The sequence below is a fragment of the Lontra canadensis genome, unplaced genomic scaffold, assembly GCF_010015895.1.
Source record: "Lontra canadensis isolate GAN:19392208 unplaced genomic scaffold, GSC_riverotter_1.0 scaffold17, whole genome shotgun sequence".
Classification (NCBI taxonomy): domain Eukaryota; kingdom Metazoa; phylum Chordata; class Mammalia; order Carnivora; family Mustelidae; genus Lontra; species Lontra canadensis.
The window spans coordinates 20,891,322-20,915,953 of NW_022631011.1; the positions used below are offsets into that span (position 1 = coordinate 20,891,322).

Here is a 24,632-nt window from a genome sequence, read left to right on the forward strand (position 1 = left end):
GGGAGGGTGGGAAGACGCAGGCTCCCTGCTGAGCCGAAAGCTCGAGGCGGAGGCGGGGCTTGATCCCAGTACCCTGGGAGATAACTACCCTAGCCTAAAGCAGAGGCCTTAACCCACTGAGCCACCCAGGCATCCAAAACCAAGTTCTTTATGAAAAAGTTAATGCATGCTACATTTTTCCAGGAGCATGGAACATTGTAGCATGTTCCATGCTCCTGGATTGGAAGAATAAATATTGTGAAAATGTCTATGCTACCTAAAGCAATCTACACATTTAATGCAATTCCTATCAAAGTACGATCCATTTTTCTCAAAGAAATGGAACAAATAATCCTAAAATTTATATGGAACCAGAAAAGACCTCGAATAGCCAAAGGAATATTGAAAAAGAAAGCCAAAGTTGGTGGCATCACAATTCTGGACTTCAAGCTCTATTACAAAGCTGTCATCATCAAGACAGCATGGTACTGGCACAAAAACAGACACATAGATCAATGGAACAGAATAGAGAGCCCAGAAATAGACCCTCAACTCTATGGTCAACTAATCTTCGACAAAGCAGGAAAGAATGTCCAGTGGAAAAAAGACAGCCTCTTCAATAAATGGTGTTGGGAAAATTGGACGGCCACATGCAGAAAAATGAAATTGGACCATTTCCTTACACCACACATGAAAATAGACTCAAAATGGATGAAGGACCTCAATGTGAGAAAGGAATCCATCAAAACCCTTGAGGAGAACACAGGCAGCAACGTCTTCGACCTCAGCCACAGCAACATCTTCCTAGGAACATCACCAAAGGCAATGGAAGCAAGGGCAAAAATGAACTATTGGGATTTTATCAAGATCAAAAGCTTTTGCACAGCAAAAGAAACCGTGAACAAAACCAAAAGACAACTGACAGAATGGGAGAAGATATTTGCAAATGACATATCAGATAAAGGGCTAGTGTCCAAAATCTAAAAAGAACTTAGCAAACTCAACACCCAAAGAACAAATAATCCAATCAAGAAAAGGGCAGAAGACATGAACAGACATTTCTGCAAAGAAGACATCCAGATGGCCAATAGACACATGAAAAAGTGCTCCATATCACTCGGCATCAGGGAAATACAAATCAAAACCACAATGAGATATCACCTCACACCAGTCAGAATGGCTAAAATGAACAAGTCAGGAAATGACAGATGCTGGCGAGGATGCGGAGGAAGAGGAACCCTCCTACACTGCTGGTGGGAATGCAAGCTGGTGCAACCACTCTGGAAAACAGCATGGAGGTTCCTCAAAATGTTGAAAATAGAACTACCCTATGACCCAGCAATTGCACTCCTGGGTATTTACCCTAAAGATACAAACGTAGTGATCCGAAGAGGCACGTGCACCCAAATGTTTATAGCAGCAATGTCTACAATAGCCAAACTATGGAAAGAACCTAGATGTCCATCCACAGATGAATGGATAAAGAAGATGTGGTATATATACACAATGGAATACTATGCATCCATCAAAAGAAATGAAATCTTGCCATTTGCGACGACGTGGATGGAACTAGAGGGTATCATGCTTAGTGAAATAAGTCAATCGGAGAAAGACAACTATCATATGATCTCCCTGATATGAGGAAGTGGAGATGCAACATGGTGGGTTAAGGGGGTAGGAGAAGAGTAAATGACACAAAATGGGATTGGGAGGGAGACAAACCATAAGTGACTCTTAATCTCACAAAACAAACTGAGGGTTGCTGGGGGCAAGGGGGTGGGGAGGGGGGTGGGGTTATAGACATTGGGGAGGGTATGTGCTATGGTGAGTGCTGTGAAGTGTGTAAACCTGGCGATTCACAGACCTGTACCCCTGGGGATAAAAATATATGTTTATAAAAAATAAAATAAAAAAAAATCATTTCTAACAACAACAAAAAAAGTTAATGCATGCTAATAGGCCTTATCCATTCTAGAGTTCATTCAACAATTACTTAAACTCCTCCTTTGTGTTAGGCAACAGGAATAAGCAGTGGATGAAACATGAGTTCTCTGGGAGTGTGCATAACATTTTGGGGGATGCAGTTAATACTCAGGAGCCTACAGTGATATGTCACGTGTTGATCAGTGCTGTGAAGAATACCGAAGTAGTCAAAGGTGCTTAGGGAAGGCTCTTGTTGGCAGGGTGGGGTGTGGGGCCGCTATTACTCTTAGCCCTTTCCTCTAAAACCCCAAGACCTCTGTCATGCCTACTGTTCCCCAGACCTCCAGTTTCTTTTGTTTCTTCTGGAATGCACTTTGCCTTCATCCATTGCTTGTAAGAAATGTTTTCCGGACACCTTTGCCTAGCCTCTGATAATTCTTCCTGAGTGGAAGTGTTAAGGTTCCTTTTAAAAGTGGCACATGGAGCTGAATCCTGGCTCTGGTCTGATCATTGCAGAGTTGTCCTTAGGAATGTTCTAGCTACTGTTCTTTTGGCAGTCAGAGATTGCACCTGCTTTTTTGGCAGCCTCGTTGTGCTCTTGACTCAGATTACAGTCAACAACCCTGAGGTCTTTTACTGTGCTACAACTTCCACATTCTGTACTTGTCCTGAAGGCCAGTGGTTCTCTTGCTGCCTTTGATCAGCTTATTGCACAGGATGTGATCTGAAGGAGTTCGCTTCTATGTGTTTTACACAAGAAAAATACCTGGGCTTTGTGATGGCCTGTTACCGAAATCCCTTTTACCTCTGCTTTCTGATTGTGCTCTAGAATAGATAACATTGCAGATAACCTGACCTCCAGGTGAATGAGTAACTACTGCAGTTTCCTAAAACATCATAATGAGTTATGTGGGTAAAAATGAATGCGGAATATTCCCAGGTGGGATTCTTGGCTGGTGGTCCTGTAATGATTTCAAAATTTAAAATTAAAAAAAAAAAAAAAAAAAGCGCCTTGGATGTCTTTTATCTTCTTGCTTCCAGAATATTTCTTATTCTTCTTGCCTTTAATCCAAATAGTAATACATACCTGTACACTCAATGTAACCGTTGGTTGGGAGGAATTACAGGCCCTCATTCCATCTTCACAAAGATTTTAGCATCTGTTCCATTTCTGGCTTTTTCATAGCCAAAGGCTAGAAAATATGGTTGACCCCTGAATACTATACCTCCCAGGGAGTCAAAAACCCATGTGTAATTTTTGACCTCTCAAAAACTTAACTCCTAACAGCCTACTATTGCTGGGAAGCCTTACCGATAACATAAAACCAACAATTAACAGATACTTTGTGTGTCATACGTATTATGTGTAATACCTTACAGTGAGCTAAAACAAAATGTTACTTAGAAAATCATAAGGAAGAGAAAATACATTTACAGTACTGTGCTGTATATAAAAACCCACATACAAGTGGGCTGGTGCAGTTCAAACCCCATGTTTCTCAGGGGCCAAATACACATCTGTAAAACAGCATTGTACATGTGAATGGTACATAATGGCAGGGAATCTGTCCCTCGGTTCCCGTGTTCATGTCACAGGGATTCACAGTCCTGGATTGTGGAGAATGTGATTTAAATACCATCTGTGGCTACTTATCTAGCAGACTGGTTCGATGACAGATCTGCCAAATGAGCAGTGTGTGTTTCTAAAAAAGAAAAAGATTAGCAGAAGAATTTTACCCTGGAGGATTTTAAAATATTATCTATTTTAAAATTATATTAACTTCTACAATTCAAATTAATTTAGTTTACAGAGTAATTATTCTTTAGAAGGTAATTATTTTGCTTACTATTTTCTTTAGTATTTTTAGTTACAGAGGTATGTTTTAAATGGCAACTGCTAAGCCAGCATCCCTTGCCATAAGGTAAGATAACCAGAAAGAATGTACTATCTTAACAGCGTTTCAGAAAGTTGGTCTGGGCACCTCTCACTGCTCCCCTTGGTAGTGTGCAATCATTGTGATTTGTGAAAGTGGGGCGGTTCTGGCCAGCCAGGCCCGACTTCAGGATGCCTGAGCCTCTGAGAGGTTCCACCAGGCCACAGACCCTTTGCCATGGACGTCCACCATCCTTCTGGTTGCCTCCAAACCCATGCAGGGGCTTTGAAAATGCTCCTTCTGTAGATGCTAAATTTTGTTCAATGTCAGCGTCTTTGGGGGAAGTACTAATGTATAATGCCAGGCCTAAATTTGGCTTTGGCTTTGTAGTTCATTTGCTTTTTTCCACTTAATTTCTTAAAAACCTTAAACTAAGCCCTGTGATGGCATATTGTTTACATTGTTTAGAAGCTAGAGTAAAATAATATATGAAGTATCAAGATAGGGTAGGTGTGTCGTGAACCCAACGACTGTTTTCTTCAGTGTGCCAGCGCACAGAAGGAACATGGACCTCTGAGGTGGTGCACACAGCTGGACACCCAGTGGGAGGAGCTGGGATCACCAGGATCAGAATAACACTTCACAGTGTAACCCTGCGACACTTCACAGGGACCAGCATAGCAGTGATCAGGACTACAACCCCAGACGGACCCCATCTGTCCATAACCAAGCACATTTTTACAGCGTCTATACCCACGTGCCTGTGATGTTCATATTAATGGCAATAGCTTTTCCTTCCTAGTGCCAATGGCACTAAAATTAACCGTTTATTTTTCTTTTCTTCTTTCAGAACAAGCTTGCCTTCTCCTATGTTTTCCAGAAATGACTTCAGCATCTGGAGCATCCTGAGAAAATGTATTGGAATGGTAAATGAACTCTCAATTTTATAATATAACATAAAGTAGATATAGGTTTCCCTGCATATCCTTTGGAAGGGAATCTTCATGTTGGCATAAATATGATGTACAACAAAGTTTATGGAAACTTGAGAGAATCAGAAATTGGAAAAAGTCTTAGGTCTGCCTGACAGAATTTGAACCACTCTTTATGCCATTGCAGTAGGATTTTAATGTGACTTTTCACTCTAAAAAAATAAAGAAAATGCTCTTTTCCTGTTGTAATACAACATTTGTATTTCCCTATAAAATTACCCAAAAATTCTCTCAGAGAGCACAGATTCGCCAACGTGTAGAAGGTAGAAATTTCATGGACACTTCTTTGCATGAGCTCGTTGTTTTGTACTTCGAATTTTAAGTGTGATGTATTAGATACTTGGAGTGTGTCTCTCCTTAGCTGTGCAGGTCGATTTGATTTGGGGGGAGGGCGGCAGATGGCAAAATTTACTATTCCATAAATCCTTTGATTCTCTTTAAAACAGTGGTTCACAGCACCATCCTGACATCAGTTAGGCTAGAATTCTAAGTAAAGTTATCTTAACTCTTCCAGCATGACCTTTGACCAACTAGAATGATAAAAATTTTAAAACACGTGAGTCCTAAGCTGCTAGAGAATCTACCTGGACATTCCTTTTTGTAATTTTGCAAATTTAATGTGCATTCTGGGAGTCCTCCAAGAATTTTCCCTGCACCAAGAAGTATATTCACTTTGTTTTCATTCTGGTGCTTGAAATCCTTGCAGCTTCTGATGTTCCCACTTGGGCATTTTTCTAACGTCCCTATTCTCTGTATGGGGTCCTCTCATCTGAGGCTTTCCAAATGTGACTTCCCAGGAGCTAATCCCAGAAACATTCATTTTAAACAAGTATTTTCTGATTCTGCTATGTAGAGAGTAATTCAGCTAAGCTCTACAGTCGGATAATGGGATTTATCCCAGCCTTGCTGTTTCCTGTCTGAGATCCGGGGTAAGCCACCTTACCACCCCTGATCGGGTTTCCTCCTGTGTAAAGTCAGGAGACTAATTTGTACCTACTAGGTGTATTGAGAGATAAATAACATAACTTATGTAAATTATCTAGGAAGTCCCTGGTTTAGCATAATGCTCAATATTATTAGCAGCAGTTAATCCCATTTGAGAATCAGAGCACCTTCCTCTCATCCTATTTTGATTATATTAAGATTCATCAGGACAAACCAAATGTATATATTCTCAAGATGTTACACATACTACTGTCTTTGGATCTGAAATTTTCCAGACAAAAAATTAATATTTGTATCCTGTAGAGTCATTATTTCTCAAACCCTTAGTAAACATATTTACCATTATGATTTAGTATACAAATAGGCATATATGTGTGTGTTTAAAACCAGGTTCACAAAAGGAATGTTCATCATAAAAATAGTCATCATATTTCCCATTACATTAAATTAATGATGATTCCAGCTCACTGTATTGATTACACAGTCTCTAATGGATGAAACTCCCTGTAGAATGGGTGCCACATCTGTCAAAGACTATTTGGTCAACAGAATTTGTATGCAAACTTCAGATGTGGTTGAGTCTTTTTGGACATCGTGGAAAATACAGTTTTCTATATTTGTCTTACTTCAGTTTGTCTGCTACCATGTCCTGTCTCTCAAGTGTCATATTTAGTGGTTGAGGTCATGAATTTGTTCAGGCTAGTGACCAGCATTTGTCTAGTTTATATCTAAAGCAAGCATTCTGTCCAGCTAGAGAATAAGCATTCTTTTAGAAGATAGGACATAATGTTTTGTTGGATCCTACCTGTTACACTTTGAAAGATACTCTATTTCTCTGGAAGAATGGTTTTACTTTTATTTTTTAGGTGTAGAACTACTTGTAAATGAACAGTCTCTGTTGAGTTTATAAAATAACAGTTCTTAGAGGAACATTCATTAATGTGGATTAAAAGGAAATTAGCATTTGGAAGTGCTGTTCTTTGGGCACTGTCCTAGGGATCCCCCTCTCACAGGCAATAGAAACAATCAAAAGGTGTTAAGTGTTGGCCAACAATAGATTTAAAGTACTGTGTATCTTGAAAGAGAAATGCAAATATCATTGCTAGACTAAATTTTTTTAAAAGGTTTATTTATTTGACAGAGATCACAAGTAGGCAGAGAGGCAGGCAGAGAGAGAGGAGGAAGCAGACTCCCTACTGAGCAGAGAGCCCAATGCGGGGCTCCATCCCGGGACCCCGGGATCATGACCTGAGCCGAAGGCAGAGGCTTTAACCCATTGAGCCACCCAGGCGCCCCAGACTAAATTTTTAAAAGTAATTTTTCATATTGACTCCTCCAACATAAACCTCCTTCTATCTTCCAAAAGAAAATAGTCCAAAACAAAAAAAAAATGTAATGTCTGTAGCCTTTATTGCACTGAAGTCAAAATGAAGACTTTTTTTTAAATCCTGCATTGTATTTCTGTGATTCTGTTACACTTAATCCACTCACTTGAGTTCCTTACTCTGTGGGTAAATCTGTTACAAAAACCATGCACATTTCTTTCAGCCAGCTCTTCCCCAAAGCTTCACAGTCTCAGTTTCTCAGTTTTATAACAATAAGTCTTAAAAGTAGCGGAGGATATATGGTGTCAAACCAGAGTGTTTTCATGATGTCTCTGTAAATTGAGGCGCATACCAGATGAGAGTGTGAACATCCACAGTTCTACTCTGAACTGGGGTCCAGTCCCAACTTTTTTTAAAAAGAATGCCCCTTATGGTGGTATAGTGTCGTTATTCACAGGACATGGTTTCGGGGCACCTGGCTGGCTCAGTCGGTGGAGCGTGCAACTTTGATCTCAGGTTGTGAGTTCAGGCCCCACTTTGGGTGTAGAGATTATATAAAAATTAAAAACTTTAAAACAAAAAACAAAAATACCTGGCTTTTATGAACTCGTGAGAGATGCTTATCTGTTAGGTATTGTCTAGGTATAATTTGTCTTCATCAGGAAGAAAGTCAGAGTATCTTCTCCAGACCTTTGCCGTTCTGGACCACCGTGCCCTGCAGCCCCTTCCCCAGCCGGGCTCACTTTGACCCTATCCTCCACTTCCAGAGACGCACACAGTCTGCTTTGCTTCTTTCTGAAAAGAACATAGACACTTAGATTTCCAAACTAATTGACATCCTTCCTTATACTTCTAGTCTGTTTTGGACAGGATTATGTTACCAACTGCTGGATTATACTACATGAAATGAATACTTTACATAACTGGTACTCCATTCCCAGCTCAGAATCCGTTCTGATACTGGTTAGTCTGAAGCCTTACTTCCTTATTCCCATTGTCCTTTTATTGGAGGGCTCTAATCTCATAATCCTATTGTCCTGTGCTTTCCTTGTTTTCTTCCTCCTCTTCTCTCTCCTCCCTTTAGGGTTCCTCAGTGGGACTCACCCAGAGGTTAGGTCACCGTGTTTACACTTAGTGACTTTTGGAACCAGGGCTGGCACCAGGATGAGGCAAGTGGGGTATATAGGCACAAAAGTGGAGCGGGCATCTGTGCTCATGGCTTTGCGGGTGCCAACCCTGTGTTTGTTAAATGTCCTGGAGTCCTAGAATTTTAGTATTTCGATTATTATCAGAGATGAAAAAGTCCTGATGTATTTATAAAAACTGACCTTTAAAAATGTTACATCACTCTTTTAAATATTGTCCAGTGGAACCAAATACCGTAGAGGCTTGAATGCAAGAGCAAGCTGTTCCTTAAGAGTTGAAAAGTTTATAGTCTATTTGCTCCTTTAACTCATATTTCCATTCCATATTTCTTATGGAATATTATCCTTAATTTTTTTATCTTTGAAGTTCTTTTATTGATTATCATACTTTGCTATCTCAAAAATACATACAAAAATAGAAATTTGATAGCATATATCCCATAACCATAAGATTTTAATAATGAAAGTTTCTCTGCATCGAGTTATTCTTCAGAGTATTAATATATGAGTGATCAAAATAACAAGCATTGCCAAATTTATGAAAATATTAATATAGAATGTAAAATGTTACTCATAAAATGAAATTTTTTCAGTTGGGTTTAGATATCAGAGAATGTCCCCTATTGTTAGATTGTGACAGGATTTTCAGTAATGATTATTATTTTTTAATAGATTTAAGGATTAAGAAACCTTGCTCATATTAATAGACAGATGGGAGTAGGAGTTTGGTGGGTTTTGTTTTTTTTGTTTTGTTTTTTTTTTTTTAGCATCTAGCAGTATCCTTCAGTTTTTTGACCGTTTCCCAACTGTGTACCAAAATTCAGATAGCAATGTATTATCAAAAATATTTTTTATGATCCGTAAGTTGACAACTCAATTAGGACGTCTTCAGTGTCACCACAAACAAAAATTTGGAAAACTTTAACTTGTGAAACATCTTGTTAGCCTCCACTGACGTCCTAGGTGTCTTGGTCTTTGGGAAAGGTAGCCAGAGCAGCTTTCCCAGGGCATGTAATTCTTGCTTCACGTAGCTCTTTCCTCTTACATACACTTTGTAACAATGTGAAGGGGCTGAGAAAATGGAAATATTTTTCGCTGAAACACCTGTGTCAATATAATAACTTTCATCTTAGCATGAGCTGTAAAATGTTTCTCTCAAAGCCACAGATTCAGCTCGTTTGCTTGATGGGAGGGTCTGCCACACGGCCATGGAGCCAGACGGCGCTCGGACACAGCCCAGGTCAGCTGTCAGGAGTGTGATGTTATTTTGGGGGTCAGATAAATATGTTAGTATATGTCACTGCAACAGCTGTCCTACTCTTGAGTTCTAAATCTAAGATTGATACAGACCTAGATACAATCTGGAGCGTTGCCACAGCTGGTGCATTGTTAACACTGCCTTGAGAGACTGGGATCAGGAACAGCAAAGTAGTTAAACAAAACCTAGCATCTTTACCACCTCATTTGGCGATGATCTGAAGTCAGAATACCCCAATATGGTAGAAACGGCTAGAAGGCCCCATTTCTGATGTCAGGTCTTTGCCTTAACTGAAACAGAAAAAAGTCATGGAGCCCATGGAGTTCAGACTAATGGGGCCTCAGTTAAAAGTGGCTTCCCTGACCCCAGTACTGTACTTCTAACCTTCCCTTCATTTGGCAGCCTGCGGAGTTATACATTTTAGGGCAAGAATCCTATACTATGATTCAAGGTGGTGGGGGGTGTCCTCCCCCACCCCTCATCGCAGAAGGGTAGTTGGGAAAGGGGAAGTGGGAAAAGAGAAACAGCGTGACATCCAGTGCAGGTGTCTGCTTGGGCCTGCCACCGTTAAGGTAAGAGTGCCTGTGGAGGCCCAGCACCTGGAAATGGGTTTCCTTCAAGCATGTGGCCCATGGGGCTAAGGGACAGTCTCTGTGACTTCACCTCTAGGGAATACAGCGTGAAGACGGAGATCAGTTCCAGCTTCAGCCAGTGCGTCTGTCGTCCTTCCATGTTCCTGCATAGTGGCTGTCCATCCAAGTCTGCAAAGACTCAGCTACTAGACAGGAAGAATGGGAAAGGAAGATCTTTCTGTTTGTTGTTCTCCTCCTAGCTTTCCTGGTCTTTTTGTTTTCCCCATTGGTTTGCACCAAGGTTCACAGAGTGTGGTTCAGTTCATACACAAAGATACACCTGTTTCCTGCCCCATAGTTCCTTCATTTCTGGCTGTGTTATCTTCCACTCGTTCCCCTATTGCGTTCCCCTTGGCCTGGTCTGTGAGAGTTGAGGAACAGGGCTGTAAGCAGCAGTGGGCGGTATGAGGGCAGCAGGCTTTTTCCAGACCACTCATCCAGATAGTCCCAAGGGAACTCTCTTGTGGGTTCTTCGTGTGACTGCTTTGGGCTAATTGGTGGTATTCAGACAGCAAGAACCTCTCGTGCAAGATAACCTAGTAGATGGTAGACATCTTATGGAGGGAGGGGACCGAGCAGCAGCAGATGTGAAAGAGACCTTTGACCCTCCAAAGCCCTTAGATGTAAGAGGGATGAATTTTTACCCGTTGGTAGCTATGGGAGGTCTGTGTGGGGATGGGGGTGGGAGGGTGTTGTGAAGGAAAAATCCAGTCCCAGCTTCATCTTGCAGAAGGCACATCCAAGGAACAGAGCCAGGACTGCAGCTAGCACTTGACCATCACTGAAGAGTCTAGAAACCCACTTGGTGCTCGGGTCACACTCCTGGGTGAGGACTCTGCCTGCAAGCTGGCCACTTGGGCAAATGAGCAGACAGGTTTAGCCTAAGACCTAAATTAAGTTTCTCTGGGTAACCCAGGTCTTAAATATTTGCACATGTGGTTGTTACAGTGTTAGACTTTATGTACATATAATGTTTTCCATTTTAGTTGGGATCAAACTTGGCCTTGCCTTCAGGTTGTTTAATTAGTGCTTAAGTGATGAAGCCTCCTTCTAGCTCCCTTTTTTTTTTTTTTTTAATTCTCAGTTTGTCAGCTGATGAGAAATTGCAATTAAGAGTTTCTTCAGTTTCATCATTGGTTGCTATTAATTTGCATGGATAAATTTAAACTTTGTTTTTAGCTGGGTCACAGGGTGGAACTGCCTGGCATAAATATTTAATTTTTCCAGCTGACTGATGCTCCCAGTGATAAAAGTAGTCCAGCTAATGTTTCTGCCTGAAACTTGACCCTCATATTGTGTGTTTCTTTTCCTGTTGTTGGAATCTACACAATACTAATTAGTTGCATACAGTATCAAGAGAGTCCAATACCAGACTATTATATGGGAAGTAAAAATTTCCAAGACAGAACAAAATATAGTTTGCGTCACTTGAGTTTTTCATTACATATCTAGGGAACTGTAGATTTTAACCATTAAAATTAATGTAAGGTTACTTTAAAATAATTTGACTAATAGAAACAAGTTATACGTCCATTGCTATATTTTAAAATAGCTTTTTATACTCCTCTGAGGGGGTGAGGGTGTTATCTTGGACTTGATTTATGTGTATATGTTCTCCGGGGTCTTTTTCTTTCCTTCATACTCCTCCTCTGTTAGTTGGGCCCAGATGTTGGCCCTTTTTGGTTCCTTAAATGCATACATTCTGAGTTATTAAAAGAAGTAGGAAGAAGGTGCTTAAGTCATTCTGGATTGCAACACTGGATTTAAAGAAGCTTATTTAAGAATTTTAGGAGCTTTTCAAATGATTAAAAATAATCCACCGTTGAATTGATGATAAACCATATCCCTTGTGCCTTGGTCTCCGGTCTGTAGTGCACCCTCTCTCAGTGGCTCGCTAACTCCTGTGAAGCCTGGCCAGCTGTGTTGAGCGGCCAGCAGGCCCTTGCCCTCCCATCCTTGCCTGGGTATTTTCCCTGGGAGAATATATGTGAAGAGATGCAGCGCACCTAGTGTTGCTTTCGAGATGAAAGATTAAGCCCCTAGGCCAGGATTCTCATCCGATCTTCTGTAACACAGCACAGGCAAACATGCTGTCGCCTCGAACACATCTGCCTCAGGGAGTATTTTGTCCTTCTAGAGCTGTTTGGGGTTAAAAGAAAAATGCAGAATCCAGCTTAGTGCTAAAGTTCTTCCTTCCTGTAATGAAGTCTCACCCTGCTGTTGTACATGATAGAGTGAAATGTGGAGAGCACGAACAGCACGGTGTGGGTCACACACTCGTCGAAGGAGAGGGCTCGAGTCGTCCCCCTGATGAACCTTGTCTTCTTGGTGACTGGATGGAGCAGCCAGCCAGCCGAGCCTTCCCACAGGACTGCAGCCATCCGTCCTGGCTGGGGCTCCAGGAGGTGTCCTCTCCTTCACTCTCTCCCCCGTCGAAAACCAGAACTCAGAAGACAGGATGCACCTGGGTGGCTCAATCGGTTAAGCCTCTGACTCTTGATTTCGGCTCAGGTGGTGATCTCAGGGTCGTGAAATAGAGCCCTGTGTGGGACTCTACTCTGGTCATGGAATCAGCTTAAGAGTCTCTCCCTTTCCTTCTGTCCTTCCCCCTGCTCACTTGTACTATTTCTAAAATAAATAAAATCTTTAAAAACAGAACAAAACAAAACTTGGAAGCCATACTGCCTTCTGAGTAGCTTTTCTGCAGCTCAGTGTCCCCAGTGACAGGGCGAAGTATCCTACTCTTTGAGGCCCCCTTGCCTCTGTGCATCTTGGAGGACCTGGCATCCTCACATGTGTTCTTAATGATAATTGCTAACGTTTATTGCGCACTTACTGTACGCCTGCTGCTCTTCTAAGTGTCCTATATGAATTAACCTTTACAAGCCCTGTGAGGCACACAATGAAATGCCTATTTGGGGAGAGGTGAGGGACTTACTCGGGGTGACACAAGCATGAGGTAGCAAGGGGCCTTTGATCTCAGAGCCCATTCATAAAATGTACCATCTTAACCATTTCTGAGCATGCCGTTCAGTGGAGTTCGTGCCTTCACTCTGTTGCGCAGCTGTCCCCACCTACCAGCCAGCCTTTCCAGAAGGGACACTTCATACCAGTGTCACCTGTAGCTCCCCTGCCCCCCGGCAGCCACCATGCTGCTTTCTGTTCAGGATTCACTCTTCAAACCACATTAGTGTCGCCACTTAGGACTGGACTAACCTGAGCAGATTTTGTTGCTCTTTTTCCCTTCTGCCGCTTAGATCTCGTTTCTCTCTTGTGCATTTTATGACTAGCGGGTCAGCGTGTGTGTTGTAAGGTGGTCCCAGTTGCCGCGGCGCAAGCTTGTTCGCTTCCTTTTGCCAGGCTGAAAGTACTAGACTTTGAAATAAATCTCCTGCTTGACTGCTGATTAAAAGAGCAATGCGTGTCCATTGTAGGAAACTCAGAGAACACAGAAAAGCGTGAAGAAGTAATTCAGATCCCCTGTACTGCCCACTCCTCGAGGTAACAGCTGTTAACTAGTTGGTGCCGTGACCCTCTGGCATTTGTTTCTAGGTCTATAAAACCTGCTGAACATGTTGCTTTGTAACCTCCCTTTTCTCACGTTTTGCCGTGGGAACTGTTGTGCATCATTAAAAAGAGGGTTTGACTTCAAGGAGCTTGTATCCCAGTGAAGGAGTCAGGAAGCCTAGCGCATTGTGATAAATGCCTGAATAGTCATGAGGTCGGTGGGCACGGGGACTACAGAGCAGCGTGTGGGGTAGGGGCTCCGGCAGGGTGTGGCGTCTAAGGCACTCTCCTCCCCCCAGGAACTGTATTACTGCAGAGTTAGCAAGACGAGCAGACACAGCAGCAGGAAGTCTCCCACGAGATCAGGGGCTAAATGGTGAGATCTAGGGTCTGGTCCTCCGGGAGCTGGAGGAAGCGAGAAATCAATGAGCCCTAGAATGGTTGAAGGGGAGAGACTTGGGCTGGGCCTTTAAATATGGGTAGGATGTACAAGAGTTGAGGGATGAGAGCAGGGCATTCCAGGTCAGAGTTGGCCCTCCAGGTCTTTGAACCCAGTGCCTAAAACAGTGTCTGGCACCTAGTAGATGCTATATAAGATTCAAAGATCTGCTGAAAAAAATTAATTTCTAATGCATATTCTGTAGTAAGTTTGCTGAAGAAGAGATTTTCTTTGAGGGGTAGCTGACAAAATAGCAAGATATTGAAAGTATACGTCAAGGTGATTGGATATGGTATACATTGTGAAAGGATCCCCTTGAGTTAATTAACACGTGAGTCACCTCGGTACTTTTTTCCTGTGAGAACATTTAAATTCTCTACTCTTACCAAATTTTGTTTATGCAAAACAGGGTTAATCAACTATAGTTGCTATGTTACATACTAGACCTTCAGATCTGATTCATCTTATAACTGTAAGATTGTGCTGTTTTACCAATCTTTCCTGATACTTCCTATCCACAGCCCCTGGCAATCACCTCCCTACTGTGTTTCTGGAGTTTGCCCTTTTTCATATTTTTGTTTTTGTTGTTTTGTTTTCCACATATCAGTGATACTATGGAGTTATTTGTCTTTCTGTCTGGCTTATTTCACTTAGCATAATGCCCTCCAGGTTCATCCATGTTATCACAAACGGCAAGATTGTCTTCTTTTGTAAGGTCAAATAATATTCCTGTGTGTGTGTGTGTGTGTGTGTGTGTGTGTGTGGTTTTCTTGTCCACAGTAATCACATTTTCTCGATCCATTTATCTTTTGCTGGACACTTCGGTTGTTTCCATATTAGCTATTATAAATACTGCTCTAATGAGCATGGGGGGTGCAGATGTCTTTTTAAGTTAGTGTTTTCATTTCTTTGGGTAAATATCCAGAAGTGGAATTGCTGGGTCATATGGCAGTTCTATTTTTAAGTTCTTGAACCTCCACTGTGCTTTCCATAGTGTCTGTACCACTTTACAGTCCCACCGGTAGTGCATAAGGGATCCCTTTTCTCTGCATCACTGCCAGCCATTCATCTCTTTTATAGACGTAAAACAGATGTCATGTGGTGTCTCACTATAGTTTTGATTTGCATTTCCCTGATGAGTAGTCATATTGGGCACCTTTTGTGTATCTATGGGCCGTTTGAACGTCATCTTTTTTCTATTGAGTTGGAAGATATATGTATATATACATACACATACGCATATGTATATATACACACACATGTGTGTGTGTGTGTGTATATGTATCTTGGATACTACCCTCTTATCAGGTACATGATTTATATATATTTTCTCCCATTCTGTAGGTTGCCATTTCATGTTGTTGATGATTTTCTTTGCTGTGTAGAAGCTTTTCCGTTTGATATAGTCCCAGTTCTTTGTTTTTGCTTTTGTTACTTTTGCTTTTGGTGTCAGATTTAAAAAAAAAAAAAAAGTCATGAGGCCTATGACAAGGAGTTTACCCCTTGTATTTTCATCTAGTTTTATGGTGTCAGTTCTTATGTTAGTGTCTTTAATCCATTTTGAGTTGACTCTTACGAAGGGTGTAAGATAGTCATCTAGTGTCATTCCTTTGCCTGTGGCTGTCCAGTTTTCCTAGCATCATGTATTGAGGAAATTATTCTCCGTTGTATATTCTTGGCTCCTTTGTCAAAAATCAATCCATATATGTGTGGATTTATTTCTGGGCTCTTTGTTGTATTCTGTTTACCTAGGAAGCAAGATGTTAGCTGTGGGCTTGTCATAAACAGCCTTTATTATGTTGAGGTATATTCCCTCTCTACCCACTTTGTTGAGAGTTTCTGTAGTGAAAGGATATGGAATTTTGTCACATGCGTTGTTTGTATCTATTGAGATGATCATATGATCTTAATCATTGATTTTGTTAATATGGTGTATCACATTGATTTTTGGTGTTGAACCATCCTGCATCCCAGGAATAAATCCCACATGATCATGCTATATGATCCTTTTAATGTACTTTTGCATTTGGTTTGCTAATATTTTGTTGAGGTCTTTTGCATCTGTGCTCATAAGAGATACTGCTCTACGATTTTCTTTTCATTGTGGTATCCTTGTCTGGTTTTGGTATTGGGATAATGCTGCCTTCATAAAATGTGTTTGGAAGTGTTTCCTCAGTTTTTTTTAAAGAGTTTGAGAAGTACAGTCTGTCAGGATTTACCAGTGAAGTCATGGGGCCCTGGATTTTTGTTTGTTGGCAGGTTTTTGGTTACTGCTTCAATGTCCTTACGGGTAATTTGTTCAGATTTTCTCTTAATTTGTGATTCAGTCTTCATAGATTATATATTTCTAGGAATTTATCAATTTCTTTTAGGTTTTCTCATTTGTGTTGGCATGTAATTGCTCGTAGTAGTTTCTTATTTTTCCATGTGTGTGGGGGAGGTTTTTTTTCACAGATTGATTGACTGATTGATTGATTGATTTTAGAAAGAGCACAAGTAGAGGGGAGGAGCAGAGGAAGAGGGAGAGAGAGAATCTCAAGCAGACTCCAGACTAAGTGTGGAGCCCAGAGTGGGGCCCAGTCTCATGACCCTGAAATCATAACGTGAGCCGAAATCAAGAGTTAGATGCTTAACTGACGGAGACACCCAGGCTTCTTTTCATGTATTTTTTTTTTTTAATTGAACTGTAGTTGATACACAGTGTTGCATTGGTTTTAGGTGTACAACATAATGATCCAGCAAGTCTGTATTGTGCTATGCTCACCACAAATGTAGCTATGATCTCTCATGGTGCTATTACATTGATATATTGCCTTTGTTGTACCTTTTACCCTCATGACTTACCCATTCCATAACTGGAAGCCTCTGTCTCCCACTCTCCTTCACCTGTTTTGCCTATATGATCCTTTGTATTTTTATGGCATCAGTTGTAATGTCTCTCCATTTATAATTTTTGAGTCTTTTCTCTTTTTTCTTGATGAGTCTAGTTAAAGGTTTGTCTACTTATCTTTTCAAAAGTACCAGCTCTTAGTTTCATTGATCCTTTCTATTATCTTTTTAGTTTTATTTCATTCATTTCCGTTCTGATCTTTGTTATATCCTTTCTTCCAGTAACTTTGGGCTTACTTTGTCTTTTTCTAGTTCCTTCATGTATAAGGTTAGGCTTTTTATGTGAGATCTTTCTTGTTTCTTCAGGTAGGCATTTATTACTATGATCTTCCCTCTCAGAATTGCTTCTGCTGCATCCCACAAGTTTTGGCATATTGTATTTCCATTTTCATTTGCCCCACTCAAGATATTGATTTTTTTCCCTTTTTTTTTTTTTTAAAGATTTTATTTATTTATTTGACAGAGATCACAAGTAGACAGAGAGGCAGGCAGAGAGAGAGAGAGGGAAGCAGGCTCCCTGCTGAGCAGAGAGCCCGATGCGGGACTCGATCCCAGGACCCCGAGATCATGACCTGAGCCGAAGGCAGCGGCTTAACCCACTGAGCCACCCAGGCGCCCCGATTTTTTCCCTTTTAATTATTCTTTGACCCATTTGTTCTGTAGTATGTTTTATATCTCACATATTTGTATATTTTTCCATTTTTTTCTTGTTCATTTCTTGTCTTTTTTTTTTTTTTTAAGATTTTACTTATTTATTTGTCAGAGCACAAACAGGGGAAGCAGCAGGCAGAGGGAGAAGCAGGCTCCCTGCTGAGCAAGTAGCCTGATGCTGGGTTCAATCCCACGACCCCAGGATCATGACCTGAGCTGAAGGCAGATGCTTAAGCGACTGAGTCACCCAGATGGCCCTCTTGTAGTTCACCTCTAATATCATACTCTCTTGATGAGAAAAGTTGCTTGATCTCATCTGAATCTTCTTAAATTTACTGAGACTTATTTTGTTCCTAGTGTATAATCTGTCCTGGAGAATGTTCCGTGAGCCTTTGAAAAGAATGTATATTTTGCTACTATCCAGTGGAATGAATGTTCTATATATGTCTCTGGGATCTGTCTGGTTTAACACAGTATTTAAGTCCATTGTTTCCCTTTTGTCTATCTGGATGGTCTGTCCATTGTTAAATGTAGATATTGATGTTCCCTGTGTTAAGTACATAGCAGTGCATCCCACACTGTTGATTTGCTTTGTCTCTGGGGGAAGGAGCATTTTCATGTTTTTACTTCCTTCTTGTTAAATTTTATACCTAGAGTTACACATTCCTCTATTAGTGTTTTGGTTTGTCTTGTTTTATTAAAGAAAATAACCAGGAAAGGTATTTTTTCAGAGAAGGAAGAGAGCCTTAGCCATCGCAATAAGATAAACTCTGGTAGTCCCAGTTTTCTGACCTGCGTACAACAGTGAAGTTCTGGAGTTAATGAGATCTCAAAGTACACATAGTGCAGCCTTCTTTTCTTGATCTCTTTCTAGATTCTTATTCCCCCTGGTTTCCCCAGAATTAGAAACCTACTGTTTAATCAGATTGACCTGCTACATGCCTGTCTATTCTGCAGTATTTTATGGTAATGAATGAGCTTCTGCACTCCAGTTGTAGTATTGTGAAGGTTACATTATTTTTAATGGTGCAGGTCAGTAAGAATGTGGATGTTGAGGGGTAAAAAGTCAGAGGTAAGACAGGTGGTAATCAAGCTTTGGGAATGGTCACATGACCCACATAGGTTTAGTCACCAGACTTTTTATGAAAGACCTGATTTCCAAACAAAAAGTAAATAATGGTAGGTGGAAGGTTGGGAAGATCAGCAGAATATTCTAGAGAATACCAAGATAAATTTGTTACCTAGTGATTTTTTTTTAAAGATTTTATTTATTTGTCAGCGCACGCATAAGCAGGCAGAGCGGCAGGCAGAGGCAGAGAAGCAGGCTCCCCTCTGAGCAAGGAGCCTGATGTGGGACTCGATCCCAGGACCCCAGGGTCATGACCTGAGCCGAAGGCAATGGCTTAACCCACTGAGCCACTCAGGCATCCCCCTAAAATTTTTTAAAGACCTAATGTTGCAGTTGTTTGCTGGCAGGATGGGGTAAACAGAGCTGAACATTCAAGTCAGAGACACGCCCCCACCCCAGTCATTACATTATGTTTGGAAGTCTGTTGTGATTCTGTCATTCTAGCAGATAGAATTTAAAACCTGTTCTATAAAATGCATTATAGCCTTCTAGAACCGAGTCCACAAAGTGCAGTAGATATGAGTGCTCAGGAAACCTCAGTGTTGTTCAAAAACAGTCTGAAATTTCTTTTGGAAAATCAGCACAAAAATGGCATATCACTGATCATTAGCTCACTGTGAAGATCTTTGTTTTTTGTGTCCACACCACCTTTCTATCCCATTTCCTAATTCTGTCTAAGGCAGATTTATTACTACTCATCATCTAATGCTCAGCAGATTGTTGGCGCCTCGAAGTCGAGGAGAATGTTTGGGTGGTCTGTGTGTTTCCTTCCATGCCTGGAACAATATACTCCATATTGTTCAGTGCTCTGGAAAGATTTGTGACATTGAATGGATAGTAATTAAATTCCATGGGCTGTTGTTTTCTATCACTTCCTTCCCAGGAACAGGTTAGGTAAATACGGCAGCAGGTAAGTTTGCCAAGTCTGTGGGACATCACTGTTTGCATTTTCTTGTGAAATAGGAACTGTCCAAGATCACCATGCCGGTTATATTTAATGAGCCTCTGAGCTTCCTGCAGCGACTCACCGAGTACATGGAGCACACATACCTCATCCATAAGGCCAGTTCGTTCTCCGATTCTGTGGAAAGGATGCAGGTATGTGTTAAACACACACTGAACGGGTGTGAGATGAGAGACTTCTCGGCTACCTCCACCCCCAAAAACACAAACAATTTGTGTTCAGTCCAGTGGGAGTTTGGGAAATGTGCTTCCCAGAGAGTGTTTGGAGTGTTCTCTGCATTCCCTCCCCTGCCACCCTCCAGCCAGAGTGCCACCACGGTGGAAAGACCAGTGACAATTGCAAGAGAAGCAGGAGATGGTCTGTGACCAAATCTGGATGTTAGTGAGCTGAGTCTCCATTTTAGAAAATGGTATGGCGTTGGGGGAAATAGCTTAATTTTTCTTTTTTCAGATTTTCTTAGACTGTTTTCCAAAAAGGAACAAACACACACACACACACACACACACACACACACACACACACACACATAAATACATATATGTGCTTACGTATGTAAGAAATATACACACTGTCACAGGTTAAACAAATGACAACAAGGAATTGCACTTCTTAATTTTGTTTTTGGTACAAGGTGCTTCCGTGGTGTGTGTGGATGGGTCAGGTACATGCGGAACAGAATAGACACGCTGTTCTCCTTCGGGCAAAGCCATGGCATTCTAAAGGGAATCTTTCTGTTCTTTCGTTTCTATCAGTCGGCTTTTCCCAGCCTTATGAGACTTGATACCAGTGTTCAGTTATGTCTCATTTTCCCTATCCTAAAAATGTTGTACTTTTTAGAAATTTTAAGAGAATTAAAAGTGATTTGGGGTTTGAGGGTTTTTAAAAAGTTCTTGAGAGAATTTGTAGCACTCTTAGGGTGTTATAAAAACCATATGGCTCGGAATGACTAGAGCAAGAGACTCGGTAATTTTCGTTTTGAATGCCCACACTGGCATATTAAGTTGCTAGAGCTGTATTAAAAATCCAAACAACTAAGCTCCTCAAAATAATTTTGTAAATTACACTCTTCAGCAAAATTTCTGGTCCTAAAAGAATGGGGAGCAAGCTAGGCTATTTATAACTTCTAATGCTCCGTTCCACAGTGTGTAGCTGCATTTGCCGTGTCTGCTGTTGCGTCTCAGTGGGAACGCACTGGAAAGCCTTTCAACCCACTTCTGGGAGAGACCTATGAATTAGTTCGGTAAAGATCTTTCACTTTTTGAGATGGGTTTTATATGATTTATATAGCTTTTGAGATGAACAGGGAAAAAATGTATATATTTTTAACATTACCAACATTTTGCATTACTGGAGCAAGTTAACAGTGTAGATGTTTGTTCTGTTTTATAGACTATATAAAAAATGTGGACACGTATATGAAATGCACCATTACAACAAGGATTTCGGGATTTCTGGTCATGTGGGATTAGGGATTCTTTTCTCCTTTTGTAGATCATAAAATATGATTGGAGTTTTTTTAATACCCATTTAATATATATTAACAAATTTATACTGTTGGCATAAAGGCAGTGAATGCGTCTACAGGTAGAATTCTCTGTGCCTGCTGTATGCCTACTGTAGCCTGCTTCTTTACCCACAATTAGGGAATCCATTTGGCCTTAGTTTTGCTGAATCCTTTTCATCTCTGCATAAGTCTTGATATCATTTGTATTGTAGCTGTTTGAAAGGCCAGGGACACGTTAGATTCCCCTTTCTTAATATCAATGGAATAAGTTTTAAATTTGCATGGCTAATATTGTCAATTCTTGCAAGTTGCCCAAATTCATGTGCCTATCCTTTGATATGTTCAAGTAGCTAGAACCTGTTTAAAACTGTAATACCACCTTTTGACTGAGTTGACAGTAATGTACACATTGCGTGGCAAGAGTTAATTATAATGCTGCTGCTTCTTTTTATTTATTTTTTTTATCTTAAGAGATGACCTTGGTTTCAGACTCATCTCCGAGCAGGTCAGCCATCACCCACCCATTAGTGCATTTCACGCTGAAGGATTAAACAATGATTTCATCTTTCATGGTTCAATCTACCCCAAACTGAAGTTCTGGGGCAAGAGTGTGGAAGCAGAACCCAAAGGAACCATCACTTTGGAGCTCCTTGAGTGAGTTGAAATATAACCATTAAACTCTTTTCATGTATGCCTACTCATAAGTATATATACCTGCACACAGACTTAACAGTGTTGTTCTAAAGCTGGAGAAAAACAGCTTTTATACAGCATAAACTATCCACCTTTCTGTAAAAGAATTAGGAAGCACTGCAGTAGCCATTGTTTATCAATTTAGGAATGTATGAAAAATTGAGCGTGATGTTTGACTATGGTATTTGTGTTTATTTTAAGTGAGAATGGAGTCAGTTACTCCATGATAGGTCTTAAGAGACACTTTCTTTAGATCAAGGCAATGTTTTCTTTAATGTCTTTCAAAATGAATTCACTTTGAGAACTACTGAAATAATATTTGACATTAGGTAAATTTGAAAGTCCTCCTCTTTTGCAGTAGGAAAAAAAAAGATTAGCATGGAATATCTTTTCATTTATTTATGTCTTCTTCAGTTTCTTTCACTAATATCTTGTAGTTTTCAGCGTACAGGTCTTTCACTTCCTCGGCTAAATTTATTCCTAGGTATTTTATTCTTTTTGATGCAGTTATAAATGGGATTGTTTTCTTAATTCCATGCTCATGGATTATAAGAGTTAATCCTATTGGTATATCTGTAGGATATACCAATAGTTTCAGTGTAATTCCTATCTACAGTTTCAGTGTAATTCCTATCAAAATTCCAATGATGTTTTCCACAGAAACAGAACAAACAATTTTAAAATTTTTATGGAACCACAAAAGATACTAAAAAGCCAAAGCAATCTTGAGAATGAACACAGCTAGAGGCATTACACTTCTTGATTTCAAACTATACCAAAAAGCTATGGTAACGAAAACAGTATGGTATAGGCATAAAAAACAAACACATAAGATGGATGGAGCAGAACAGAAATCCCAGAAACAAACCCATGCCTATATGGCCAGTTTATGAAAAAGGAGGAAAGGACAGTCTCTTCTAATAGTGCTGGACAGCTAGCCACATGCAAAAGAATGAAACTGGACCACTGTCTTACACCACACACAAGTTAGCTCAAAACGGATTAAAGATTTGAATGTAGGACTGTAAATTTCCTAGAAGAAAATATAGGTGATGAGGTCCTTAACGTAGGTGTTGGTGAGGATTTTTTAAGTCTAACACCAGAAGACAAAGCAAAACAGCATGGGGGAAAGAAAAGGAAAAAAAAAGGAAAGCAGCGTCAAACCAGAAAGCTTCTGCACAGCAAAGGAAACCCATCGACAAAATGAAAACAACCTACAGAATGGGAGAAAAATTTTGCAAATCTGTATCTGATAAGGGGCTAATATCCAAAATATACAAAGAACTCCTCCAACTCAATGGCAGAAAAGCTAACAGTCCAATTTAAAATGGGCAGAAGATCTGAACAGACTTTGTTCCAAAGAAGACATAAACAGTTTCCCATCAGGTACATGTAAAAGTGCTCAGCATCCCCAATCCTCAGGGAAATGCAAATCAAAACCACGAGATACCACCTTACCCTACCGAATGACTGTTCTCAAAAAGCCTAGAAATAACAAGTATTGGTGAGGAGAAAAGGGAACATTCTTGGCACTGTTGGTGGAATGCAAACTGGCGTAGCCTCTGTGGAAAACAGTGTGTGGAGGTTCCTCAGGGAATTAAAAACAGAACTGCCACACTATCCAGCAATTCTCTTTCTGGATATTTACCCAAAGAAAATGGAAACGCTAACTTGAATAGACATATACCACCCCTCCATGTTCCCTGCAGCATTATTTACGATAGCTGGCATTTGGAAACGGCCTAAGTGTCCATCCATGGATGAGTAAAGAACATGTGGTGTATATATACAATGGAGTATTATTCAGCCATAAAGACAAATGTCTTGCCATTTGCCACGATATGGATGGACTCTGAGGGACATTATGCTAAGTGAAATAAGAGAAAGAGAAATACCATATTTCTCTTTCAGATAAGACGTACTATATCTTATATGTCTTATTCAAATAAGACCTATTTCCACATGTTTTACATGTGGAAACAAGTAAATAATAAAAAGTAAAAATTAAAAAACAAAACCACCTCATAGATAAAGAAAACAAATCGGTGGTTACCAGGAGTAGGAAGGAGGAGATGGAAGAAATGAGTGAATTGTTGTTTTTTATTTAAGTAAATTGAATTAAATTTTTAAAGAAAAAAATTAGATTTAAATTCAAAAGGTCCTATTCTAGTTAAAATGGAGCGAGCACCGTGTAGTCCTGTGGATTACAGCCATCCAGAAGACAGAGAGCACCTATCTGAGGACTCTGAAGAAGAAAGAATGACAGATTGATTGGGGAGAGATACTGACATCTGCATCAAAGACTTTAAAGCAGCTCTTAAAACTGTGCTTCAGGAGCTGCTCCATGAAGATGAACACTCTTCAAATGAATAGAAAGACATTCCAGCAAAGAAATTGAAGTATTTTTGGAAACCTTAATACTGAAAATTACAGTAACGGACAAAAACCGGGATCGGCTCAGTAGCAGAGTGAAGATTGATAAAGTACGTACAGGCTCTGTTTGCCGAACACTACACGAAACTGAGGAAAACAAACAACAGTTGAGTAATGGAAGGCAGGCTGTGTTTCAGTATATTTGAAGCCTTAATATAGTTAAGATGTCAGTTCTCCCCTAACTGATCTTAAGTGACCTATATTAACACAATCCAGATAAAAAGTTCCAGGATGATTTATAGTATAGAGAAGCTGATTCTAACATTTACACAGAAAGGCAAATGAAGTAGAACAGTCAGAACAGTTTTGAAAAGGGAGAACAGAACTGATGGACTCCCACTTCCCATTTC

The 24,632-nt window shown here is 40.3% G+C and overlaps 1 protein-coding gene across 3 annotated transcripts in view; it reads left to right on the forward strand.

The window, feature by feature from the left end:
* Nucleotides 1–24,632, forward strand: part of OSBPL1A (oxysterol binding protein like 1A) — a 239,611-nt gene that overhangs the window by 202,460 nt on the left and 12,519 nt on the right. For all 3 annotated transcript variants that reach the window (XM_032859742.1, XM_032859743.1, XM_032859744.1), the window contains 4 exons: nt 4,627–4,702; nt 19,652–19,786; nt 20,795–20,892; nt 21,628–21,810. In XM_032859742.1, the coding sequence (XP_032715633.1) occupies nt 4,627–4,702; nt 19,652–19,786; nt 20,795–20,892; nt 21,628–21,810 (492 nt within the window). The remainder of the gene's footprint in view (nt 1–4,626; nt 4,703–19,651; nt 19,787–20,794; nt 20,893–21,627; nt 21,811–24,632) is intronic.